This window comes from Brassica oleracea, chromosome C7 (genome assembly GCF_000695525.1).
Source record: "Brassica oleracea var. oleracea cultivar TO1000 chromosome C7, BOL, whole genome shotgun sequence".
In the NCBI taxonomy this organism is placed as follows: Eukaryota; Viridiplantae; Streptophyta; class Magnoliopsida; order Brassicales; family Brassicaceae; genus Brassica; species Brassica oleracea.
The window spans coordinates 37,287,180-37,307,807 of NC_027754.1; the positions used below are offsets into that span (position 1 = coordinate 37,287,180).

The 20,628-nt window shown below is 38.7% G+C and overlaps 1 protein-coding gene across 3 annotated transcripts; it reads left to right on the forward strand.

Annotated features, from left to right (window-relative positions):
* The first annotated feature begins 198 nt into the window (after nt 1-198).
* Nucleotides 199-19,117, forward strand: LOC106305684. Of its 3 annotated transcripts, none has more exons than XM_013742036.1 (47): nt 199-546; nt 619-696; nt 779-891; nt 962-1,055; nt 1,140-1,192; nt 1,357-1,425; nt 1,623-1,684; nt 1,975-2,182; nt 2,679-2,747; nt 2,820-2,899; nt 3,006-3,155; nt 3,337-3,424; nt 4,247-4,348; nt 4,502-4,714; nt 4,790-4,923; nt 5,013-5,154; nt 5,367-5,447; nt 5,553-5,654; nt 6,013-6,068; nt 6,155-6,257; nt 6,347-6,520; nt 6,598-6,714; nt 6,825-7,069; nt 7,370-8,925; nt 9,024-10,207; nt 10,674-10,802; nt 10,888-11,043; nt 11,129-11,695; nt 11,777-11,848; nt 12,200-12,601; nt 12,710-12,893; nt 12,969-13,689; nt 13,772-13,888; nt 14,253-14,526; nt 14,844-14,957; nt 15,074-15,157; nt 15,478-15,528; nt 15,637-15,816; nt 15,902-16,215; nt 16,312-16,653; nt 16,742-16,805; nt 17,172-17,318; nt 17,411-17,515; nt 17,611-17,721; nt 17,804-17,908; nt 18,082-18,151; nt 18,242-19,117. In XM_013742036.1, the coding sequence occupies exons 1-47, from the start codon at nt 450-452 to the stop codon at nt 18,931-18,933; spliced, it is 10,371 nt and encodes a 3,456-aa protein (XP_013597490.1). In that variant the 5' UTR covers nt 199-449; the 3' UTR covers nt 18,934-19,117. The 3 variants fall into 3 exon arrangements, with proteins under 3 accessions (XP_013597490.1, XP_013597491.1, XP_013597492.1); XM_013742037.1 differs by having other exon boundaries at nt 1,140-1,183; nt 18,242-18,933; XM_013742038.1 differs by lacking the exons at nt 199-546; nt 619-696; nt 779-891; ... (7 more) ...; nt 3,006-3,155; nt 3,337-3,424 and having other exon boundaries at nt 4,254-4,337; nt 18,242-18,933.
* Nucleotides 19,118-20,628: the final 1,511 nt, after the last annotated feature.

The following is a 20,628-nucleotide window of genomic DNA, read 5'->3' on the forward strand; positions in this document are numbered from 1 at the left end:
GTTTAACAAATACAATGCATTTTTGACAGCCAACAATAGTAAATTAGTAAGCATCAGGAACACAATGTAAAAAATATAAGCCCGATTAAGCCCAGTAAAGGCCCAAATCCCAACAATACTCTTTCTCCCTGTCTACTTTAACCAGCCCATATAAATGCTCAAAATCCTCACAAACGCGCTTCCTTGGTGATTGCTGTGTGTTTAGACGTCGTAGCTGCGGTTTAGTGCAACCAACATCGGTTGGGTTTGGTCTGGTTCGATTCGGCATCGAGAGGACACAACCGACTGCAAAAATTCGGCTTGCTAGAGAAGGAAAAAGACACCGCCTTTCCCCGTCTCGCTCGACGCGGAGGAAAAACCCTACGATCTCTCCTCGACCACCGTCTGAGTATTAATTAGAAGATTCGATATCTCGATTTTGAATAATGAAATAGAGGTTTTTTGGAAAGATGTTCGAAGGGCTTGTGCAAAAGCTTTTGTTGGGGTACTTAGGTCGCTACATCAAAGACATTCAGAGAGAGCAGCTCAAGATCACTGTTTGGAATGGTATTTACTCTCAGCATCTCTGTATTGGATTTGGATGAGATACCAAAACAATTCGTGCTTTGTAATCTGCAGAGGAAGTCTTGTTGGAGAACGTGGAGCTGATTCTTGAAGCGTTTGACTATTTGCAGCTGCCTATTGCTCTTAAGCAAGGTTTGTGACATTAATGGGTTTATTTTTTTTTTCAGAAAGGCTGATGATGCTTTTAATTTTTATTCTTTATTTGTTCTTACAGGACGTGTTGGGAAACTGAGTATTAAGGTTCCGTGGAAGAAGATTGGGTGGGAGCCCATCATCATTAAGCTTGAAGATGTCTTTATAAGCGCAACACAACGCAGTGATCAAGAGGTGACTTTTTTTTTTTTTTTTTTTTTTTTTTTTTGTATACAACACTTAGCCTTGTTCATGGTTATTGCAGTGGAGTTCAGATGTGGTTGAGAAGAGAGAGTTTGCTGGCAAGAAAGCTAAGCTTGCTGCTGCAGAACTGGCGAAATTGTCCAAGCGTGTCTTCGGTGAGCAATATACTTCCTCTTCTACTAAATAGTTTGCTCCTATGTTACACTTGGCCAACCACTTCAATTTTTTATCTTCTCCAGACAGTCCAGCAGGGAATTATGTTACGTCATATATTGCAGCCAAGGTGAGTCAGGTGAACCCTTAATTTAGGCATCTTGAAATTTTCACATTATGTTCGGTCGGATGATGTGTTTTAATTTTTGAGCAAGTGTTGATCTTCCTGCTTGTGGATGAGGTTATCGGCTCGTGTCTTTGCGTCTTTCTACTGTGTTAACTTTCCTTCTTTTGTTGGCTTAGGTTCTTGATAGTATTCAGCTGTCCATAAAAAACTTTCACATCGTGTACTCTGATGCACAATCTGTATCGGTAAGTCTCCTGCTTCTTCAGCTTTATTGGTTTACTAGAATATAGGCTTGTAATTTCAGTATTCTCCATATACATCGGTAATGTGATGTAGTCTTGGTTCATCAGTGAGAGCACAATTATTTATCTTGTGGGATACAAATTTTGATAGCGTCAAGTTTATCATCTGGATGATGCTAATTTACTTGCTGTCTCTGCAGGAACAAGTTGTATTAGGATTGCGGTTTTCAAGTTTGACAGTTTCAAAGCAAAACCCCGTTGGGTAATTTCTTGATAAACCTTCTATGGCACTTAATAAAATGTATTACACTCTCATGATCGATTCCTTGTACCTTTGCTTTACTCTATGGTAAGGAGATGTGTTTTAAATTAAATTTTTGAGACAGCAAAGTCCATATCCCAATATTCCCATCTCGAATCTTTACTTACTATATTTTTTACTTTAATACCTATTTCTTCCATAAACTAATAATTTTGTGGCATAGCCAAGATATGTAGTTGATATATGCGCACCCTGATATATCTTGACATGGCGTTTATGTTGAATATCAGAAAATCAGTTGGTAGGATGAGAGGGGGGCAAGTGAATAAACGTGTGGAGGTTGAAGCTTTGGGAATTTATTGCGACAAGTATGAAGGAGACATGGACTTTCTAAGTGTTGATAAAAAAGGAGATTTTGACAACTGGTGCGAAGCGAGAGTGCTAAGCGATGAATTTGGTTATTTATTGAAGCCAGTCCATGTTTGTGTAACACTATCGGTAACGGAGCTAAAATAGTGTCATTAGTTTTCTATGTGTTTAACATCTGTCGTTATCATCAAAGCTTTGTTGCTGCTCTAGGGCGTTGCATGCTTGCTCTAGCTTTAGGATTATGTTGAAAATGAGATGAACACAATATATCTTCTGTAGGGAGTCTGTTTCTTGATCTTCGTAATGGCCTATGGAATTATGACATTCTAGTTGTGTCTTGGAAGCTAATTCCCTTTGTGATAAACTAAGCGTATAGATAGTTCCAGGCTGAACTTATTTATTTATTCAAGTGTTACCAGTAATCATGTGCATTGCGTTTCTGCCAGTTTTATAATTGTTCACTGTCAGCTTCATATAGATATTACATCTAGTGGAGCAATTTGATTAAAGATAGAATATGTATACAGAACAGGCATTGATGTCTAGCATCAGCTGTTACTTGTGCATTTGTGTTCTGTGTGTAAATATGCATTTTGTCTTTTGCCTGATGCATTTCTTTGCATAGGTCAATCGATCTGGAGAGCTTTATGATGATCTACCTCAGTATTCTATCAGCGCTGAGTTGACTGATGTGGTTAGTTCCCAGAAATTGCTGTACTAGGTTAGAGCTAAGATACTCATTCTAACTTCAGCTTATGCTTTGCAGGTCATGACTCTAAATGAATTTCAGTTGCAGCAGATTCTTATACTGTTAGATTACTTACAAACCAGCCAATTGCGTGAGAGGTAACCTTTCATTCCCCTCCGTTATTATTCGGAGACTTAGCTCTATTATCTGGCACTGTGTGATGCTTAGGAGAACTATTGATTAAAGAATAATTTAATGGTTTAGGTATGGGCGGTATCTCCCCTGCTCCAGTTCCTTATCAAGGAAACCACCAGGGTGGCAGAGACTCTGGTGGCATTATGCCCAAAAATCAATTATATCTGAAGTACGGAAGAAACTTTGGAAAACTTCATGGAGATTTCTTGGACAGCGAATGTAAGTACTATCTTGACATCTTTTCATGTATACTTTCTAGACATCTTTTTATATCTTAAGTTAGATGATGCTAAGCATCACATATCAGTTATAGTTTCATGGCAAAAGTAGAAAAATAATACTGCGATGTATTCAAGCAATCTGCTTAATTTTCAGACTTTTGTTTCGTGAAAAAATACAGGACAATGCGAAGGAGGTATATAAACTATTACAAGATAAAGCTGGATTTCCTTCGCAAAGAACAGGCGAGTATTCTTCGCAAAGGACAGGCAAGTATTTTCTTTTCCTCATCTGATTTGATGTATCTAGCTTTTTCATTATGTTGCTTCTTGTCCTTCTACTTGTTTAACTGCATGAGACTGCCTAACCTAGCCTGTTGAATTCAACATAGAGCGTAGAAAGCCTCATTATCTTTTAAATGCTTTAACAAAAATAGGAAGCATAGGTAGTTTGTCACCTCGATTTGTTTTGTTCTTTAATGTACTTCAACATGTATATGGATGGGTAGTGGTAGGTTTAGAAGCACATTGCACATGATATAAGTTCATTGGGGAACATATTATGAGGTGGTTCATCATTTTGCTCTGTTTGGTAAGGAGAAGATGATTTAGAAGCATATTTGATAAAGACTAAAATTTGTCCGAAAATCTTTTATCGTAAGCACGTGCATCCTTACAATTGGTTTATATCGTTTCATTTCATAGGTAGCTTAAGCAGTGTTGGGGAACGTTTATACTTTCTGGTGTATTGGAATCAGATGTAAAAATTGCAGAGACTAGATCTAAGCCTTTGGCTGCATCATACATTTTTAAAAAGAAGGATATTATAGAAAGAATTTGTTTTCTTCTAACATCTAAATTTTTTTCTATAAGAGCTTGTCATCAAGGGAAATGTAGTTGTTCAGAAATTTCTACATAGTTCTCTTTCCTAAACTTTTTGGTGCCTTAGTCTGCATCACATGTTGCTACGGTGCTTTGCGCTATACACAATGTGTAGCCTTTTTAACTTGAAGATGAGTTGATGTGATGCCTGTTTTTCTTGCCAAAGTGCTTGTCTTCTAATATGGGTGTCCTTTATGCGTCTGGTTGCAGTCAATCGATGAGGAAATTCTTTTGGGTCTGGAAGAAATGGAGAAGAAGTCTGACATTGATGATATCTTAAGTTATCGGTCTGCAGCAGAAGGTGAGATACAGGTACGGTAAATTAGGTTGTTGTTTCATTTTTTTTTTAAAGAGATGCCAAAGGTTGTTCAGATATCTATCCCCTTATAACAGATGAGTTGATGTCCTAGCACTGGCATTTCCTTATCTTCCTTTTGCCTTTGGGCTTTGAATCTTATTATGCAGGAAGCTTGTTCAGAATTGGCTGTGAACGTGGGAGCAGGTAGTGCCACTGGCGCTGAAAAGGAACAGAGTCTCTCTGAAAAGGAACAGAGTGATGATCCTACATCGAATCAGTCGCGTGGGTGGTTGAATTGGTTGTCACGAGGAATGCTCGGTGCCGGAGGCACAGAGGATTCTAGTCAGTTTTCTGGTGTTGTTTCTGATGAAATTGTCAAGGTATTCCGTACCATTATATACCAATGGAGCTTCAATACTCTGCGGGACATCATAGTAACTCTTCATTTACTGCAGGATATACACGAGGCAACAAAGTTTGACCCTCTTTCTTCATCTCCTAGAATTATAAGTGCAACTGGTAAGATCTGTACGTGCTTCGTTAGACTCGACGTGCAAAAAGTTTCTGCTACTTTGCAGCATATAAATGGGTAAGTTACAACTTCTCAATTTTTCTTGTCATGATCTCTGATTTAACTGTTCTTCTTTTCATTTGTTCTCTCTTATTTAAATTACACAGTCAAGCTATAACCGAGTTGGACATTTTGGGGGTGATTGTTGAATGCAAGTCTTGGAAAGAATCTACAACCATCAATGTTTCTGTTATCTCCGGAAGGCTGGTCTATCCTCAAAATGGGAAAGAAATTCTAACCATGAAAGGGGTTTGTGTCTCAATATGCTGTTACTAATATTAATACTCAACTATTACTAATATCGGAAATCATGAACATATTAGACTAATGCTTACTTAATAAGGTGATATGAACCATCTAGTTGTAACATATGTTCTTTCGTCTCCGTTATTAAAATCTATTTTTGCGCTTTTAACGTTGTTTTCAGTAAAAATATTGAATTAGAATGTTGAATGTCTCAGAGTGATGAACTGGAAATGAAACCGTCATATGGAGTGCGGCTAGATATTTCTCAAGATCATGATGCTGCATTGTCAGTAAAGGTGAACTAACTGTACCTTTGTGGGAAACTCATTGCGTTCTATAGTATAGGTCTTTCTTCCGTAGGATATACTTTATTATAGCTTTTCTCCCTTTTGTTTCTGTAGGTCACCCTTCAACCACTTGAAGCCGCTTACGATGTAGATTTCTTTCTATCTGTCAGCAAATTTTTCGCTGGTTCAAGAGCCTTCAAACTTCAGCATGAAAGAGTGAGCTCTTATTTCACTAAATCTCCTACATGTTCGTAATGTTTGTCCTGAAAACATATGAATTTTTCGACAAACAACAGTTAAGGAAGTATGGTAAAGTGTAAAATATAATGTCAGTTTGTCTCCGTGATTTGAATACGTAGTAATCAAAAGTCTGAAAGTTGATTCTGCTAATTGTGCTGGACATGTGAATACCATAGATAAAATTTATGACTTGACCAAGCAATTTAGTGATATGGTTTGTGGCTATTTTATATTGTAAATGGTTTTCTGTTGTGACATTATGAATGGTATCACGAGTTATTTGGTGAAAGATGCCTCGCATGGAAAACATATAACATTCTCCTATGTCGCTCAGGTTCTATCATCACTCAATGGCCTTGAAAATGAAACGCGATTGGCGGCTAAAACTGAGTAAGTTTTTCCTCTATGGAAACGTTGGTGTAGATTCATATCCTCATTGATTATGGTGCTTATTTGTGCCGTCGTATGTTTCACAGATACCTCTTATCAAGCCGAAATAAAGTGAAATGGGACCTGGACATAAAAGATCTTACCATATGTTTCCCTGGACGATTGGTTGAATCAGAAAGTTATAATCTGGTATTTCGCATATATATTTGGTTCCTTGGTTTTTATTATCTTTACCATTCCCAGTATTTATTCTATCGTCTGCGCATTCCTTTGTACAGGTTTTGGTACTGGAATCTCTTTCTATCACATCCAGTAGCACAGATTTTCTTAACCCAAGTCCAAGAATGCAGTCAGGTATGGGCGATGGTTTACAAAGTTCCATTGCCGCCTTGGATGTTTCTCAAGTCAAAGATCTCTATGACCATTTTGAGATCAACATCTGTGACCTTGAGGTATGATATGTATATATATTTTTGTATTGGAGTTGTATAAGTAATCATAGATGTTCTTACAACTGCATCTTGTGCAGATGAGACTGACGAAGATACATTCTTTACAAGAACTTCCCCTTGTGGAGAAAACATCGTTACGTATAAAGTTAGCGTCTTGTTTAATTCCGGAAGAGTCAGTATTGAACCAATTGGAGGTAATTAAAATTTAATTTCAGTTTCTAAGGTGGCTGTGTACTTTTGTAGAGGCGTCAAGAGTGGAGACCACATTTCGGAATTGATTATTTTGCCGTTTCATTCATTTCAGGTTGAAGCTACTCTGTCTACGATCAATGTACATTTCTCTCCGTCAGTATTTGAAGGAGTCATGTCTGTGATTGAATATCTTGATATTCAGGATCACGGAGCTCAAGATGTTCCGCCTTACCCCGTTTCCATCTTTCGCTTCACCATCAATACCAACTTGGCACTTTTCAGGTTGCACGTCAATCTTGAAAATGAAGGAGTAAATAGCACAATGCTTATTCTTTCTATACAACACCTTGATCTCTGGTAGGTATTTAATGCTTTTTTACAGTATCATTGGCATATCAATCTCCAGCTATTAAGAAAGCATGAATGCAGTGTTTTTGTGTTGTTGTATATCGATTGTCTGCTTGTTTTGCGAAGCAGTTGAATATCTTGCTTCTTATTATACACAAATTTGGTCTTATGATAACTGTCTATGACTCATCTAGTCATGCCATTTTCAATTCCATGCCCATCCAATTCTTGTTCTCTCGGTTCTCAGCTGTTAAATATTGTAGAAGCTTGGGTTCCTGACAAATTCTCTTGTACAATCGTAATTTTCAGGTATTCACTTTCTAAATTTGAAGAGTGGTCGGTCCGTATAAAAGCATTGGAACTGATAGCTTGTTCCTCTAAAGATGCAGCTGAGAGTCATATTTTATGTTCATCTGGGGATGTACTCGAGTCGTTCTTTCCCGGCGGACAGGAGATGGATGCTCAAAGTAGCGGTCAAACCAACATTAGTGAAAACAGCACAACTCCTGAAGCTGTTCTCAGCTTAAATTGTGAGGTCTCCCGAAGTAAAAATTCTGTTTCTCACAAGTATACAATCAATTGGACAGGCGCTGAACTCCATTGCTACCCATACATATTTGGTCTGCTGACAAGTTTTTTGGACAAGATAACTTCGTATAAGATCTCTTCTGCAGATACGAATCCATCTAGCCTTCCTGCAGACACAAATACTCCAACAGAAATTCCTCCGCTTGGTTTTGAACGGTTTGGATTCTCAAACTTCATTGAAAGTAGATCTTGTGGCTCCATTCCTCTTGACAAATATCCATTTATGACCATTTACAATTCTGGTGCTCTTGGTAGCCTAGATAGTTCTCTTTGTTATTCTTCTTCTGACTGGAGGAAGTCATTTATGCTAAGGAATAAAAAGGATGGGACAGACATAGGTCTGAACTGCGAATGTGCGAGCTGTACTTTGCAACAGAACTGTGATTGTCCTCTGAATGAGCTTTCGTTCTCCAGAGGTCTTAGCCAGACCAGTCTCTTTATAGTTGATGTGCATGTCTCCAACACCAATGTGCATTTCCATGATTCTTCGAGTGTTTTTGGAACTATTATACTGCCAGTATCCAGATACGTGCTTACCATTTCAGACGATTGTTTTGATTTGGTTGCCTCTGCCGAAGACTTGATGCTGGAGTCTTCATTGTTCACCAACTATTTTGGCGGATTTCTTTGGAGAGCTTCATTAATAGATGTCTCGCCGGTCTTGAACCTACGTGTAAGGAAGAGGAATTTGGAGTCTTCTGGTTCTGAGCTTGAAGTGAGCATTGGTATTCAACACACATGCTGCATTTTGCCACCGGATTATCTGGCCATTATAATTGGATACTTCACGCTTCCTGATTGGACTTCAAAGTCAGGCCTCCAGTCATTGCCACAAGCTACTGAGTGCACTAAGGCTCATTCTGAGCTTGCCATTACTTATAAAATTGAGATACTGGACTCCACTGTGATTCTTCCTGTAGAAAATGACGACTGCAGGCAACTGAAAGTTGATTTACAAGAGTTATATATGAGCTTTATTCTAGAGTGTGCTTTGAGCAATGTGGTGCAACACATACCGCAGGAATGTGTTATTCCACGTAATCAAGTAGCAGGGCGAACCGACTGTATAAACATATTTGGGCGGGACTTGTCGCTATCATTGCTGCTTTCGGAGAATGGCATATCAACATTCAAGAAGGATTCTGTGTGCAGAAGTATCACTCTGGCTGCCAGAGTTATTGCTGACGCATGGATTAGATTACCTTGTGATCACGATTCATTATCAGATAGGGCATGTGTTATGTCAAGGGTTGAAGTTTGTGAAATCGTTGCAGATGGTAGGTGGTGTTGCCCATCATGCTAACTTTTGCTCTTCCTAGAGTGATTACGTATTTTCAAGAGATGCATAAATAATATATATTTTTTATTTTTGCAGATTCAGATTCCTTGGATGGGTTTAAGGCATTTCTTGATGTGGTTGATCAGCTTTCTTTAGTTGGCGAGGAATCAAATCTTTTCGTGTCTGATGTTCCTCAGTTTCTTGATACGAAGATGCGTCTAAAGCAGGAGCCGGCAGTTGCACCCCTTGAATCTCTCGCGAACTTAATAAAATTCAGATTTTTTGTCAATCTTTTGACGATAAAACTTCATCGGAAAGATCTTGGAACACTGCTGTGCCAACCGGTGCTCCAGGCTGATTTGAAATTTGTTTGCTCTGGGGACCTTGAAAATAATTTTCCTATGAGCTTGGATGTTCAGTGTTACGAAATTGGGATTTATTCATTGCTAAGCTCAGTCATGTTAGCTAGATGCACCGATGCAAATGGGGGTCCTTCAGCGCTTAAAGTCAAATTTATGGCAGAGGCTGAAAATGAATATAAACTCTGTTTTTCTCTTCCATCCCTGGACATCTGGTTACACTCTTCTGATTGGATTGAAGTTATTGAACTTCTTAAATCTTATTCCCAGAAACTGGAAGACAGTAACTTGGATATGCATGATTCGATTGAAGGGGTAAGGAATACTTGTGACAATACTGATGGGGTTTCGAGCGTGCAATCTGGGGTATCAGAGAACCCTTATGAGGGTATGGCATTTGTTGCAAGATCAGAGATTATTGGCGTCACGATTTATTTTCCTCTCTGCATAAGCGACACAGAATTTCCAGGGTTCATGGCAGCTGATATTCACGAGAGATCTGAGGAAGAGCAAATCAAAACCTTAAAAGGGAGATACTGTAAATATGTCTCTGTTACTGCACTTAGTAGGAGCGGTGAACTCTCTATTCTTGGGAGAGATGTTAAACTGAGCTATAAGATTGAAAAGCTCAATGGCATTCTTGCAATATCCGGGGTTGATACTGCCAGGTCTTGCTCTCTATTTGAAGCGTCACAACTACTTGTAGAAACTAGTATTCAGATGGATAAGAAGAAAATCATGAGCATAGATGTTGGGGTACTGTCGGACAATGTAGAGATGCATGCATCTCATCAAGTATTATCTTTCTGGAACGGAGTTACATTTGATGCACCTGAGACGCCATCTTCACCAAGTTTTCAAGGAATCATAAGTATGAAATTCCAGATAAGAGAAGCGTCTCTTCTTATATCAGATGGAAGGGTACGCTTGTGGTTTATATTCTGATACTTTTCTGTCAATGTTATTTAACTTGGCCTATGTGTATGTGTGTTGTCACTTCTTTGTGCCATAATCCATGTCCTTGTTCGTCCTCACATGTTCGTTTTGCTTGCTTGATTTCTGCACGCTGATTTAATGTTTTATGTACACACTGCATAACTGATCTCAGTTCATCAAGTGCTGCATTTGCATATTATTTGTTCATGCCTTTTACTGTATGTGCTTGTTCTTCGTGATCAGATAATGTCTGCTTATGAACCTGATGGTACTTTTTCGCTGATGAGAAACTTAGTTTGATGAGTGTTGCAAATTGATCTGGGTTCCGCTTTCTAAAGCATGTTTTGCTCCATGTTTGTCTGTGAGCTCACCAGCTATAGCTATTGCACTGTTTATGCAATACTTCAGCTACTTCTGCTAACTCTTCTCTTGTGTCTTGACTTTCATGCAGTGGGGATGTAGCGGTCTGCTTCTTGAAGTTATTGTGAGAAACTTTCTCCTGCAAGCTAATCTTACCGAAAATAATGTGGAGAGTTTGATTTCATGTGACCTTGAAGTGAATTATAATAATATGCACAAGGTATGAGGCAGAAACAGAATCCTCCTGTCGTTTGTATCTTTGTTTTGGTAGTATGCTGATAAGCACCCTTGAATTTATGCTGAAGGTATTGTGGGAGCCTTTTATTGAGCCCTGGAATTTTGATATTAAATTATCCAGAAAATTCGAGGCAAATGCTTTGCTGAACAACGCTGGACTTACGGAAGTAATTGTTGCATCATCAAATCAGCTCAATGTGAACTTAACAGAATCTCTTTTTGAGGTAAGACGAGTTACAGTTTGTTGCCCGTAAACTTTTTGTGTAGTAATTCTCCGGATATGTTCATTTTTTTCCTTTTTCGGTGAAGTGCATTTTCAGGATAATTGAGATGTTGAACACTTTGGAATTGATGGAAGCAGATGATGTTCCTGACGATAAGAGGTTGTCAGTTCACTGCACCGAGAGCACCAATACAGAACGATATTCTCCCTATGTACTTCAAAATTTAACTTCTCTTCCTTTGGGGTTCGAAGTTTTCCAAGGACGTAATTCACATGTGCTCAATATGTCAGCTCCGGTGGCTCAGAATATTGTGCAACCCGGTTCCTCTGTTCCCATATATCTCGATAATAGTGACACACTACTTATCCCTGATAGACGTCGAAGTCATTTTGGTTGTTTTAGCTGCGAATCTGGTGATGCCACACACCATTATATGAAGGTCCAACTTGATGGAACATCTTTTGCTTCTCCTCCTCAGTCAATGGATCGAATTGGCCTTTCCTATTTTGAGGTTGATTTTTCCAAAACATCCAAGTCTAGTAATAATGTTGGGAAAGCAAGTAAATCTGGTTCTGGAAACAGCTTTGTTGTTCCTGTTGTGTTTGAGGTTTCATTGCATCAGCAGAGCAAGTTGATACGAGTATACTCAACAGTACGTATGACTTCATTACAATTGATATGCTTAATTTTTCTAATAAATGTTGATTCTGTGTACGATCTTTCCCTTTTTCAGGTAATAATTTTGAACTCCACCTCCATGCCTTTGGAACTTCGCTTTGATATTCCATTTGGCGTTTCCCCTAAGGTAATTGAATTATAATATGCTATTTTGTTCTATACGTGCCAGACTTTTGTTTGGATGGGATCATGTCCAGCAGAAAGGTTCATAATATTTATATGTCCCTGCTTGCATTATCATAAATTCAGTTGGCTAGAGTCGTAGTGTTTAGATTTATCTCATTTCCTTTCTTGCATTAAGGGTTGTTGAGTAAATAAGCTAAGGGAATAAGAGGGCATAGGAGAATTGATTTGGGATTTGCTTGAACGGCAATGCTGTTGGACAAGTCAACAAGGATCTAGGTTCCTTGTTAAAGAGCTATCTCTGTTTCTGTTTTTCAGTTCTATTCCTCTGAAACCTTGTGTCATTCTATTTCAGATTCTCGATCCAATCTTTCCTGGTCAAGAATTTCCACTGCCTCTACACTTGGCTAAATCTGGTCGTCTACGGTGGCGTCCCCTCGGAGATTCTTTTTTGTGGAGTGAAGCTCATAGCATCTCCAAAGTTCTTTCTCAAGATAGCAGGATAGGATTTCGCCGATCATTTGCCTGTTATCCATGTCACCCTAGCCATGAACCATTTCGGTGTTGCATATCCGTTGAGAGCTCTACCCTGCCAGCATCATTTGACCGGCAGTTGCACGATATTGACCAATCAAGGGAGCAATTCATTCATCAAGTGACTTTAAGTACTCCATTTGTTGTGAGCAGCTGTCTTCCAGAACCAATATCACTTTCTATAGAAAGTGGTGGCATCACCCAGACTGCATCCCTTTCTGAGGTTTGCGAGATATTTCCATACAATTTCCTTCTGAAAGATGGAGTTGAATCGTGTCTTTGTATTGTTATTGTGGTATTTTTATGTGAAATGAAAATGTATCTTTTTTAGGGGGAGACTCCGTTCTATCATATTGATCCTTCACATGACCTGGTCCTTGAGTTCAAATTAAATGGCTCTAGATCATCATTGTTAAAGTTTCCACGCTCAGAAACTTTTAGCACGTTGGCTAAGTTCAATGGAGGGAAGTTCTCTCAGACTGAAACTCTTTGCTTTGATTCATACCCCGATGGTGGTAAGGTTTATCATTTTATATTTTAGAGTTGGCTATTCATTTTGAGCCATTTTTGATAATTTTTTTATCTTATAGGTTCCGTTTATGTATCTTGTGAGAAAACAATGGATGTAACATGTGGGGCACGGGAAGTATTCATCTTTGTCCCATTTCTATTGTATAACTGCACTGGGACTCCTCTGATTGTTTCGGACTGCACCAATGAAGCCAAAGCTTACAGCGTAATTCCATCCTGCTACAACCTTGTTGAGCAGCACTTTGTTCAGAGTCAAAAAGTTGGTCTTGGCATTTTGACCTCTGATAAAGATTTGCTAGATAAATTTCCAAATGCGGATTCCCCTTCTAGTCCTTCTTCATCGGAGTGCAGCAACACTACATCCAGTATTGAGAGATTTCTGGATAGACATGCGACTCCCTCGACTCGGCAAGTCCCTTTAGCATATCCAAAAGACTCGGCAACTGTTCGCAAGAGAAGTCTTTCTTCAAAAAGTCTAAGGGAGGTGTGCTTCCAAGGTAATGAGCCTGGGAAAGTAAAGGCATGCATTTATTCACCTTGCCCTATTTCCAGAGCTAGTGACAGCAGTATCCGAGTCAAAAAGGACCTGCCAGGGTCAGATAATTCAGATAGCCCACACTCTCTGTGGTCTGCTCCATTTCCTCTTGTTCCACCTGGTGGTTCAACAAATATAGTTGTCCCACAACCACAGCCTGGTGAATCATCTTTGTTATCTGTTACGTGTTCTATTCTTGGTGGTGCATTAGCAGGGAGAACGCAAGCAATTACTTTCCAACCAAGGTAAAAGATAGTTCCACCAAATTTTCTATATTCTCCTGTATTATTTTCCGTACGTATCCATGAAAAAATTCCCATGTTGCAGATATATCATCTGTAACTCATGCAGCCGGAACTTGTGCTACAAGCAGAAGGGGACCAATTTAGTTTCCCAATTGGCTGTTGGACAGCATTCACAGCTTCAGTGGGCAGATACTACAAGGTTCGTTCTTTACTTATTTAAGTCTTATAAACAACATATTTCTGGTATTAAGGAGTGGTTTTCTTTTTCTTGATATCTGTGCATTCAATTTTCCGTTGTCATCTTATATAAAAGAAGTTCAACCAGTTCTCATATTGCGCTTCTTATTGATGTAGCTGTTTATGCTTGAATTCTGGTTAATTTACTTTTTTGGTTATATTGTTCATAGTTCTCTGTTTTATTTTTGTGCCTACTTTCCTGTTAACTTGGCTGGAAATGGAACTCATTTGAAAACCACCGATGTTGTTGCTTTTTATCCTATGTAGTTTGAAGTTACAGTCAAAAGATTTCTACCTGTACGCCACTTACTTTCTTATATGAACAGGGAACTACTAGTTTCAATCCGTCTAAATGAGCCTGGATGGCAATGGTCAGGCGGCTTCTTGCCAGATCATTTAGGTGATACTCAACTGAAGATTTGGAACTATGTTAATAAAGCTTTCAACATGGTGCGGGTGGAAGTTCAGAATGCCAATATGTCAAGCGGAGATGAAAAGCTTCTAGGGAGTGTCCAAGGAAATGTCGGGACAAACTTTATTCTATTATCAGATGATGACATGGGCTATATGCCTTACAGGATTGACAATTTCTCGAATGAGGTCAGTAATGTTATAATTGATGGTTATACAAATCCAGCTAAAGAGCTTTAGTTATTACTCTCTATAGTTCACAGTTAGTTGTACTTGATTTTCTTATGGTATCTACTGTGTGAGTTATGCTAGTTATGTCTTTACTGGAGCATGTAATTTTGGGACCCAAGTGAAATTGTTGGTAAAAATAGAAATATTACGAAATAGGAAAGTAATATACGCTGCAGCTTCAAAGAGGCACTAGAAAACTCGCTTCTGAATGAATTTGAAACCCTTGGTTACTCGTACAAGGAACTGAATTTTTCTTTATTTTTCTGTGATGGTAGAGGCTGAGGGTTTATCAACAAAAATGTGAAACTTTTGATACCATAGTTCATCCTTACACGTCTTGCCCATATGCTTGGGATGAACCCTGTTATCCTCATCGTTTGACCATTGAGGTATGGTGATCACATCCCCGCTTCTAACAATTCAGCCATTCGTGACCTGTTGACGTTTCTCTTTTTTCGTTGTCTTTTTTTTTCTCTCACGTGTTTCCTCTTATTGACGAATATAGGTGCCTGGAGATCGTGTTATAGGCTCTTATGCATTTGAGATAACTAGACAACCTATTACAGTGCACTTGCGCTCCACCCCTGAGGTATATATCACAAACAACTTCGTCATTTTCCATTTCTGGTATAGAAAAGGATCGTCAGCATACTTTTTTGAGCACCAGTTATAAGCAGAAAAAAAATCTAGCCAATTCCTCTTTAGTGAAAATTGTGAAAAAATTCGCATGAAATTTGTCTAGAGTCGGATTTTAGACAAATAAATGAGTGATGGCTCTGAAGTTTTTTTTTTTTTTTTTAACACAAATGGCTCTGAAGTTAGAATGACAAGTTAATAGCTTGAAAATAAAACCATAAACTTCGTCCTTCTTTTCATATCTAGTTAACTGTTTCATTTGACCTGCTTCAGAAACCTGAAAGGACATTGCTGCTATCTATCTGTGCTGAAGGAGCTACAAAGGTACTTTTTTTTTCTGATGCCAATGTCTTCTATTTAACCAACTTTCTGAGGACGCAAATTTCTTTTCTCTATGTTGCTAATGCAACTTGTTCATTTCGTCTTTTTTAGGTTTTCAGAATTGTAGATTCGGGCCATCACACCATGAAAGATATAAAGGAAACGTTTAACTCTAAATTCCATGAGAAGGGAAAGCAAAAGCTTCAAACGGATAATATCATCCGTTACACTGAGAAGTTCTTGCTTGTCCTGCCAAGCATTGGTATTTCTTTGGTTAATTCTCATCCACAGGTAAACATCCCCGGAAAATATAAAGCTAAGCACTTGTATATTACATCATAAAACTCTTATAACACTCCATAATTCTTCCTCACAGGAGCTGGTTTACGCTTGTGCGTCAAATGTTGTGTTTGATCTGAGTCAAAGTGTAGATCAGCAGAAGCTTTCCTTTCAGATATCTTCATTGCAGATGGACAACCCACTTCACAATTCTTCGTATCCTGTCATATTGTCATTCAATGATGACCACAGAGGCATTCCTATCGATTGGGGTATTAAGGATAAAGCAAGATTTTTTGAATCTGTTGAGCAACTTAGGAGTAATACCCGTGATGCCGTACTCTACATTGGCTTAGCAAAGTGGCGGAAGAAAGATGTTTCATTAGTTTCTTTCGAGTACATAAATATAAGGTATGATTAATGGTATAATTTTCTTTCGTAACCACAGACATCATTGTATTATATACATTTTGGTTTACAGATCTCCGTTTCTCTAAACAAATGCAGGATTTGTGAATTTGGACTTGAGCTCGAGCTACAAACACTACTATCCTTGTTGGAGTTCGTAAAAGCAGTGCTTCCTAATTCTCAGGCCAGGCTCTTGCCTCTCTCAGATCCAACAGTACATCCTCTGATTTATGACACTGGTTCCAAAGAACTAAGTTTGGATGATGCTCCACCACATGCAAGAAACATTCCTGTATTTAACAAAAGCCAGAGAAGCACTGTATCTCTACCTATAGTGGTTCCGATAGGAGCTCCTTGGCAGCATATTCACTTGTTGGCTCGAAGACACAGGAAACTTTATGTTGAAACATTCGACTTAGCTCCTATTAAGTTTACATTAAGGTGAGCTAGAAAATGTTCTGTCAAGAGATATATACTTTTTGTATCCTATCTACATGTAGATTCACATGGGTCCTCTCTGTATTGACAGCTTCTGCAGTGCTCCCTGGATGCTTAGGAATGGCATTCTTACTTCAGGGGAGTCCCTTATCCATGTATGTACCTTCACTATTCTTGAAGCATTCATTAGATATATTGCATAAATATGATACTGCTTACATTCAATGAATAAATTATTTGTTACGTTAGGTTTTAAAGTTTGATAGACTTTTCTTTCACGCTGGGACCTGATAGGCTATAAATAGAGGGAATGAAGAACATACTATTGGTCTTTGAATTAATTCTCTAGTTAAGAGGTTAGGGACTTGAAAACAAACCTTTTGTAGTTTCTTCTCTCCTTGGATCTGGTTAAATATAATAGAATGTTGAATCATTATTGCATTTCAGAATGCCCTGCTATAATTCTTGATTAAATTATGTTGTGTTTAATGCCTAACTGAATCATTATGATCCGATTCCAGAGAGGTCTTATGGCTCTTGCCGATGTCGAGGGTGCTCGAATACATCTCAAGCAATTGATAATTGCTCATCACATGACTAGTTGGGAATCATTTCAGGAGATCCTTGTTGGGCACTATACCCGTCAAATTCTTCATGAGATGTACAAGGTAAGAACTGGGAAACACCAGTTTCGTTTGCTGTTTCTTTTTATTGATTTGCTGTAGCCTGTAGCAGTCATAGTATTCACTTATTAACGCAGGTGTTTGGCTCTGCTGGCGTTATTGGTAATCCCATGGGGTTTGCGAGGAATGTTGCGGTTGGAATCAAAGATTTCCTGTCTGCTCCCAGCAGGAGTGTCTCAAAGGTGATAATCGTTTTCATGTTACTTAAACGGTTTTCCTTTAATGTGTCTTGTTTTGTTACTTCTGGCGTATATTCTAAACTAGTTTACTTGAACAGAGCCCCGCAGGAATTATTCAAGGAATGGCACATGGAACAACGAGTCTCTTGAGTAGCACTGTTTATGCTTTAAGTGATGCTGCCACTCAATTTAGCAAAGCTGCACACAAGGTACGACGCATTTGTTTTCTCAAAATCTATACTGCAGTCGCAACCTTTAAGCAATACTCACAGAATTTTTAATTTGTTGCAGGGTATTGTTGCATTTACCTTCAGTGAACATGATGTTGCAAGGATGGAAAAGCAGCAATTGGGCGAAGGATCACGTAGCAAAGGAGTCATAGGTGAAGTGTTTGAGGTATATCTCATTTACCCTTTGATCTAACATAAAGAATTAAGCATGCTTGTAGTGGCTTTTAAAAAGCAGCCGAACTGTTTCTTTCAATTTCTTTTGATTTGTTATCGCTGAGATGAAAATCATCGTTGGTTTGAACTGTACTTAAAGAGAGTCCATCACGATGTTCATAACAGGGACTCACTGGTCTCCTTCAATCACCTATAAGAGGAGCTGAGAAATATGGTCTTCCAGGCGTCATATCAGGTACTTCAGCGAGCACCATCACCAAAGTCATTTTGTGTTTAGCTAAGTAATTTCATGCATGTTAATTGTGGGCGACTCTAAATGGTTCAGGAATGGCTTTGGGGATTACTGGAGTTGTGGCCAGACCAGCGGCTAGTATCCTTGAGGTAACTGGAAAAACCGCACAGAGTATCAGAAACCGAAGCCGGATTCATAACTCAAGATCCCAGAGGCATAGGCTTCGCCTTCCCAGGCCTCTGAGCAGAGAACTGCCTCTAAGGCCTTACTCATGGGAAGAAGCGGTCGGGACAGCAGTACTTGCGAAGTTTGAAGATACCCTGAAGTTCAAAGGCGAGAGGCTGGTCAAATGCAAAGCACTCAAGCAAGAAGGAGCTTTCGTTGTAATCACAGGGAGACTGGTATTGGTTCTAAGCACCCCCTGCTTGGTAGATTTTGGCAAACCGGGATTTTTAGGAGTTCCAATAGATTTGGTATGGAATATCGAAAGAGAGATCGGGTTGGAGAGCGTGATACACACAGACCGCAGCGGCGGAGTTGTCCGAATCATAGGAAGCAACACAGATGGTGTATGGAACTGGAGACAGAACCAGCAAAAGAAGAGTAGTCCGAGCAGGAAACGATGGAACGATGCTTCAGCTCAGCCGCTTCTCCAGACCAACTTAGAGTTTACATCTGAGGAAGAAGCAGAAGAGTTGCTGAGTGTGTTGTTATCCACTATTGAAACTGGGAAAAGCAGGAGCTGGCATAGTCAGTTTGTTTTAAGTCGAAGCAACATTAGTTAAACCAGAAGCTGCTTAATCGAGTGAATAGAATACAGAACTTGGACACTGTACATGAGAGAGGTTTTGTAAAACTAGTTTCAGAATCTATAAGCAACGATCTTTTGGACTAACTCGCTGCATCTGTGTTTTGGCTATAAATGCACATTTTTTTAGTTGTGGGTGTGAGTCTCAATATTTTTGAAAATTTCGTTGTGTTGCTAACTGCTTTGCTATTTTTTTTTATTTTTTTTTGTCATCTTTATTATAATGGCAAAAGCCTAAAGAGGATTTTACAAGATTGAAGCCATCAAGGCCCGACCATACTAAAACAAAACCAAACGGCCCAACCAGGAAAGACGTCCAAAGGAAGAAAATGACGAGGCTGACATCGTGTAAAATGAAAAGCGCATGTCATGCGCTGAAGGGACACGTGCCAAGCGAAGGCGCCACCATTCTTCACCGACCTGCATGTCATCGTCGGAATTCAAATCGGCATTCCACCGGACACACTGGAAACAGGAACCCGTTCAATGGAAACCGTCGAAGACAATGATTGGAAGTGATAAGACTTTGATAACAACTCCTTAATCTTCAACACCGGACCTTCAACCACCGGAAACCTCAATCGACACCGCCGAGAGTAAATCCAGTAGCAGAACCACCGTCGTACCAAAGACTAAGCCAAACGGTATCTGCTTAGAGAAAACGCTTCAACTGCATGCGATTAAGCTTAAGAATCTGATTCACAATCAGATCTGAGAACGAAGCTCTGTCGAATCAGGATAAGCTCAAGCGGAGAGAGCAGACAAACCGGAAACTTCCGGATACAAAGCTGCCGTCAGCAACGAAAGATAAGTGCGACGCAAAGACTAAAGCCGGCCGCCAAACACCTGAAGAAAAAAGCGTTGACGCCAGAACCAAAAGCCGGCCGACCACCGAGGAAGGTGCGACGCCGGAAGAGAGACCCAAAAGGGTGAAGTTACGCCGGATAACACCGGCCTAAGGTTTCGTCTCATCACTTCCCTCTGTGAAAGATGGATAAGAGAGAACAGAGGAGAAGGAGAGAAAAACCTTTTTAGAATAATTGATCTCCTGCTTTGCTATTTTTTAAGACTGTATTTTTCATTGTTAAACGCAAAAACTAATAATAGAATATTCTAGAGAACATCTCATAGAATTATATTATATATTAAATCAGTCTAAATTCAAAAATAAATTTATTAAGTTAACAAGCTGATAAAATTAATAAATTCATTTTAAGTTTCAGCTGATTTAAAATATAGTACTAGATATTGACCATGGTACATTTTTTGTTTAAATTTTTTTAAAATTTTTAATTTCTATATTTTTGTTTTTTTTCTGTAATTAATATTAATTTAATTTAATTTAATTGTTGGTAACTATACTAAGTATGTCAAGTTGCATAACCATACACTTGTGTTTTATGCATTTCGGAAATTATTTTTTAGTTTTATTCCAAAAATTTGTGACATATTATATTTTTTCGTAGTTACCTAACATAATTAGTCAAGAATAATCATACAAAAAAATCAATTTGGAATCGATCTGAAAATCAAAGTCTCATGTTCTATTAGACATGACATATATACTCGAAAGATTCTTAAAATGTTATATCCGAAAACTAATATCAAACCCAACCCGCACCGAAAATCATGAATTTAATATATTCAGATAAATATATTTACGTAAATGGTT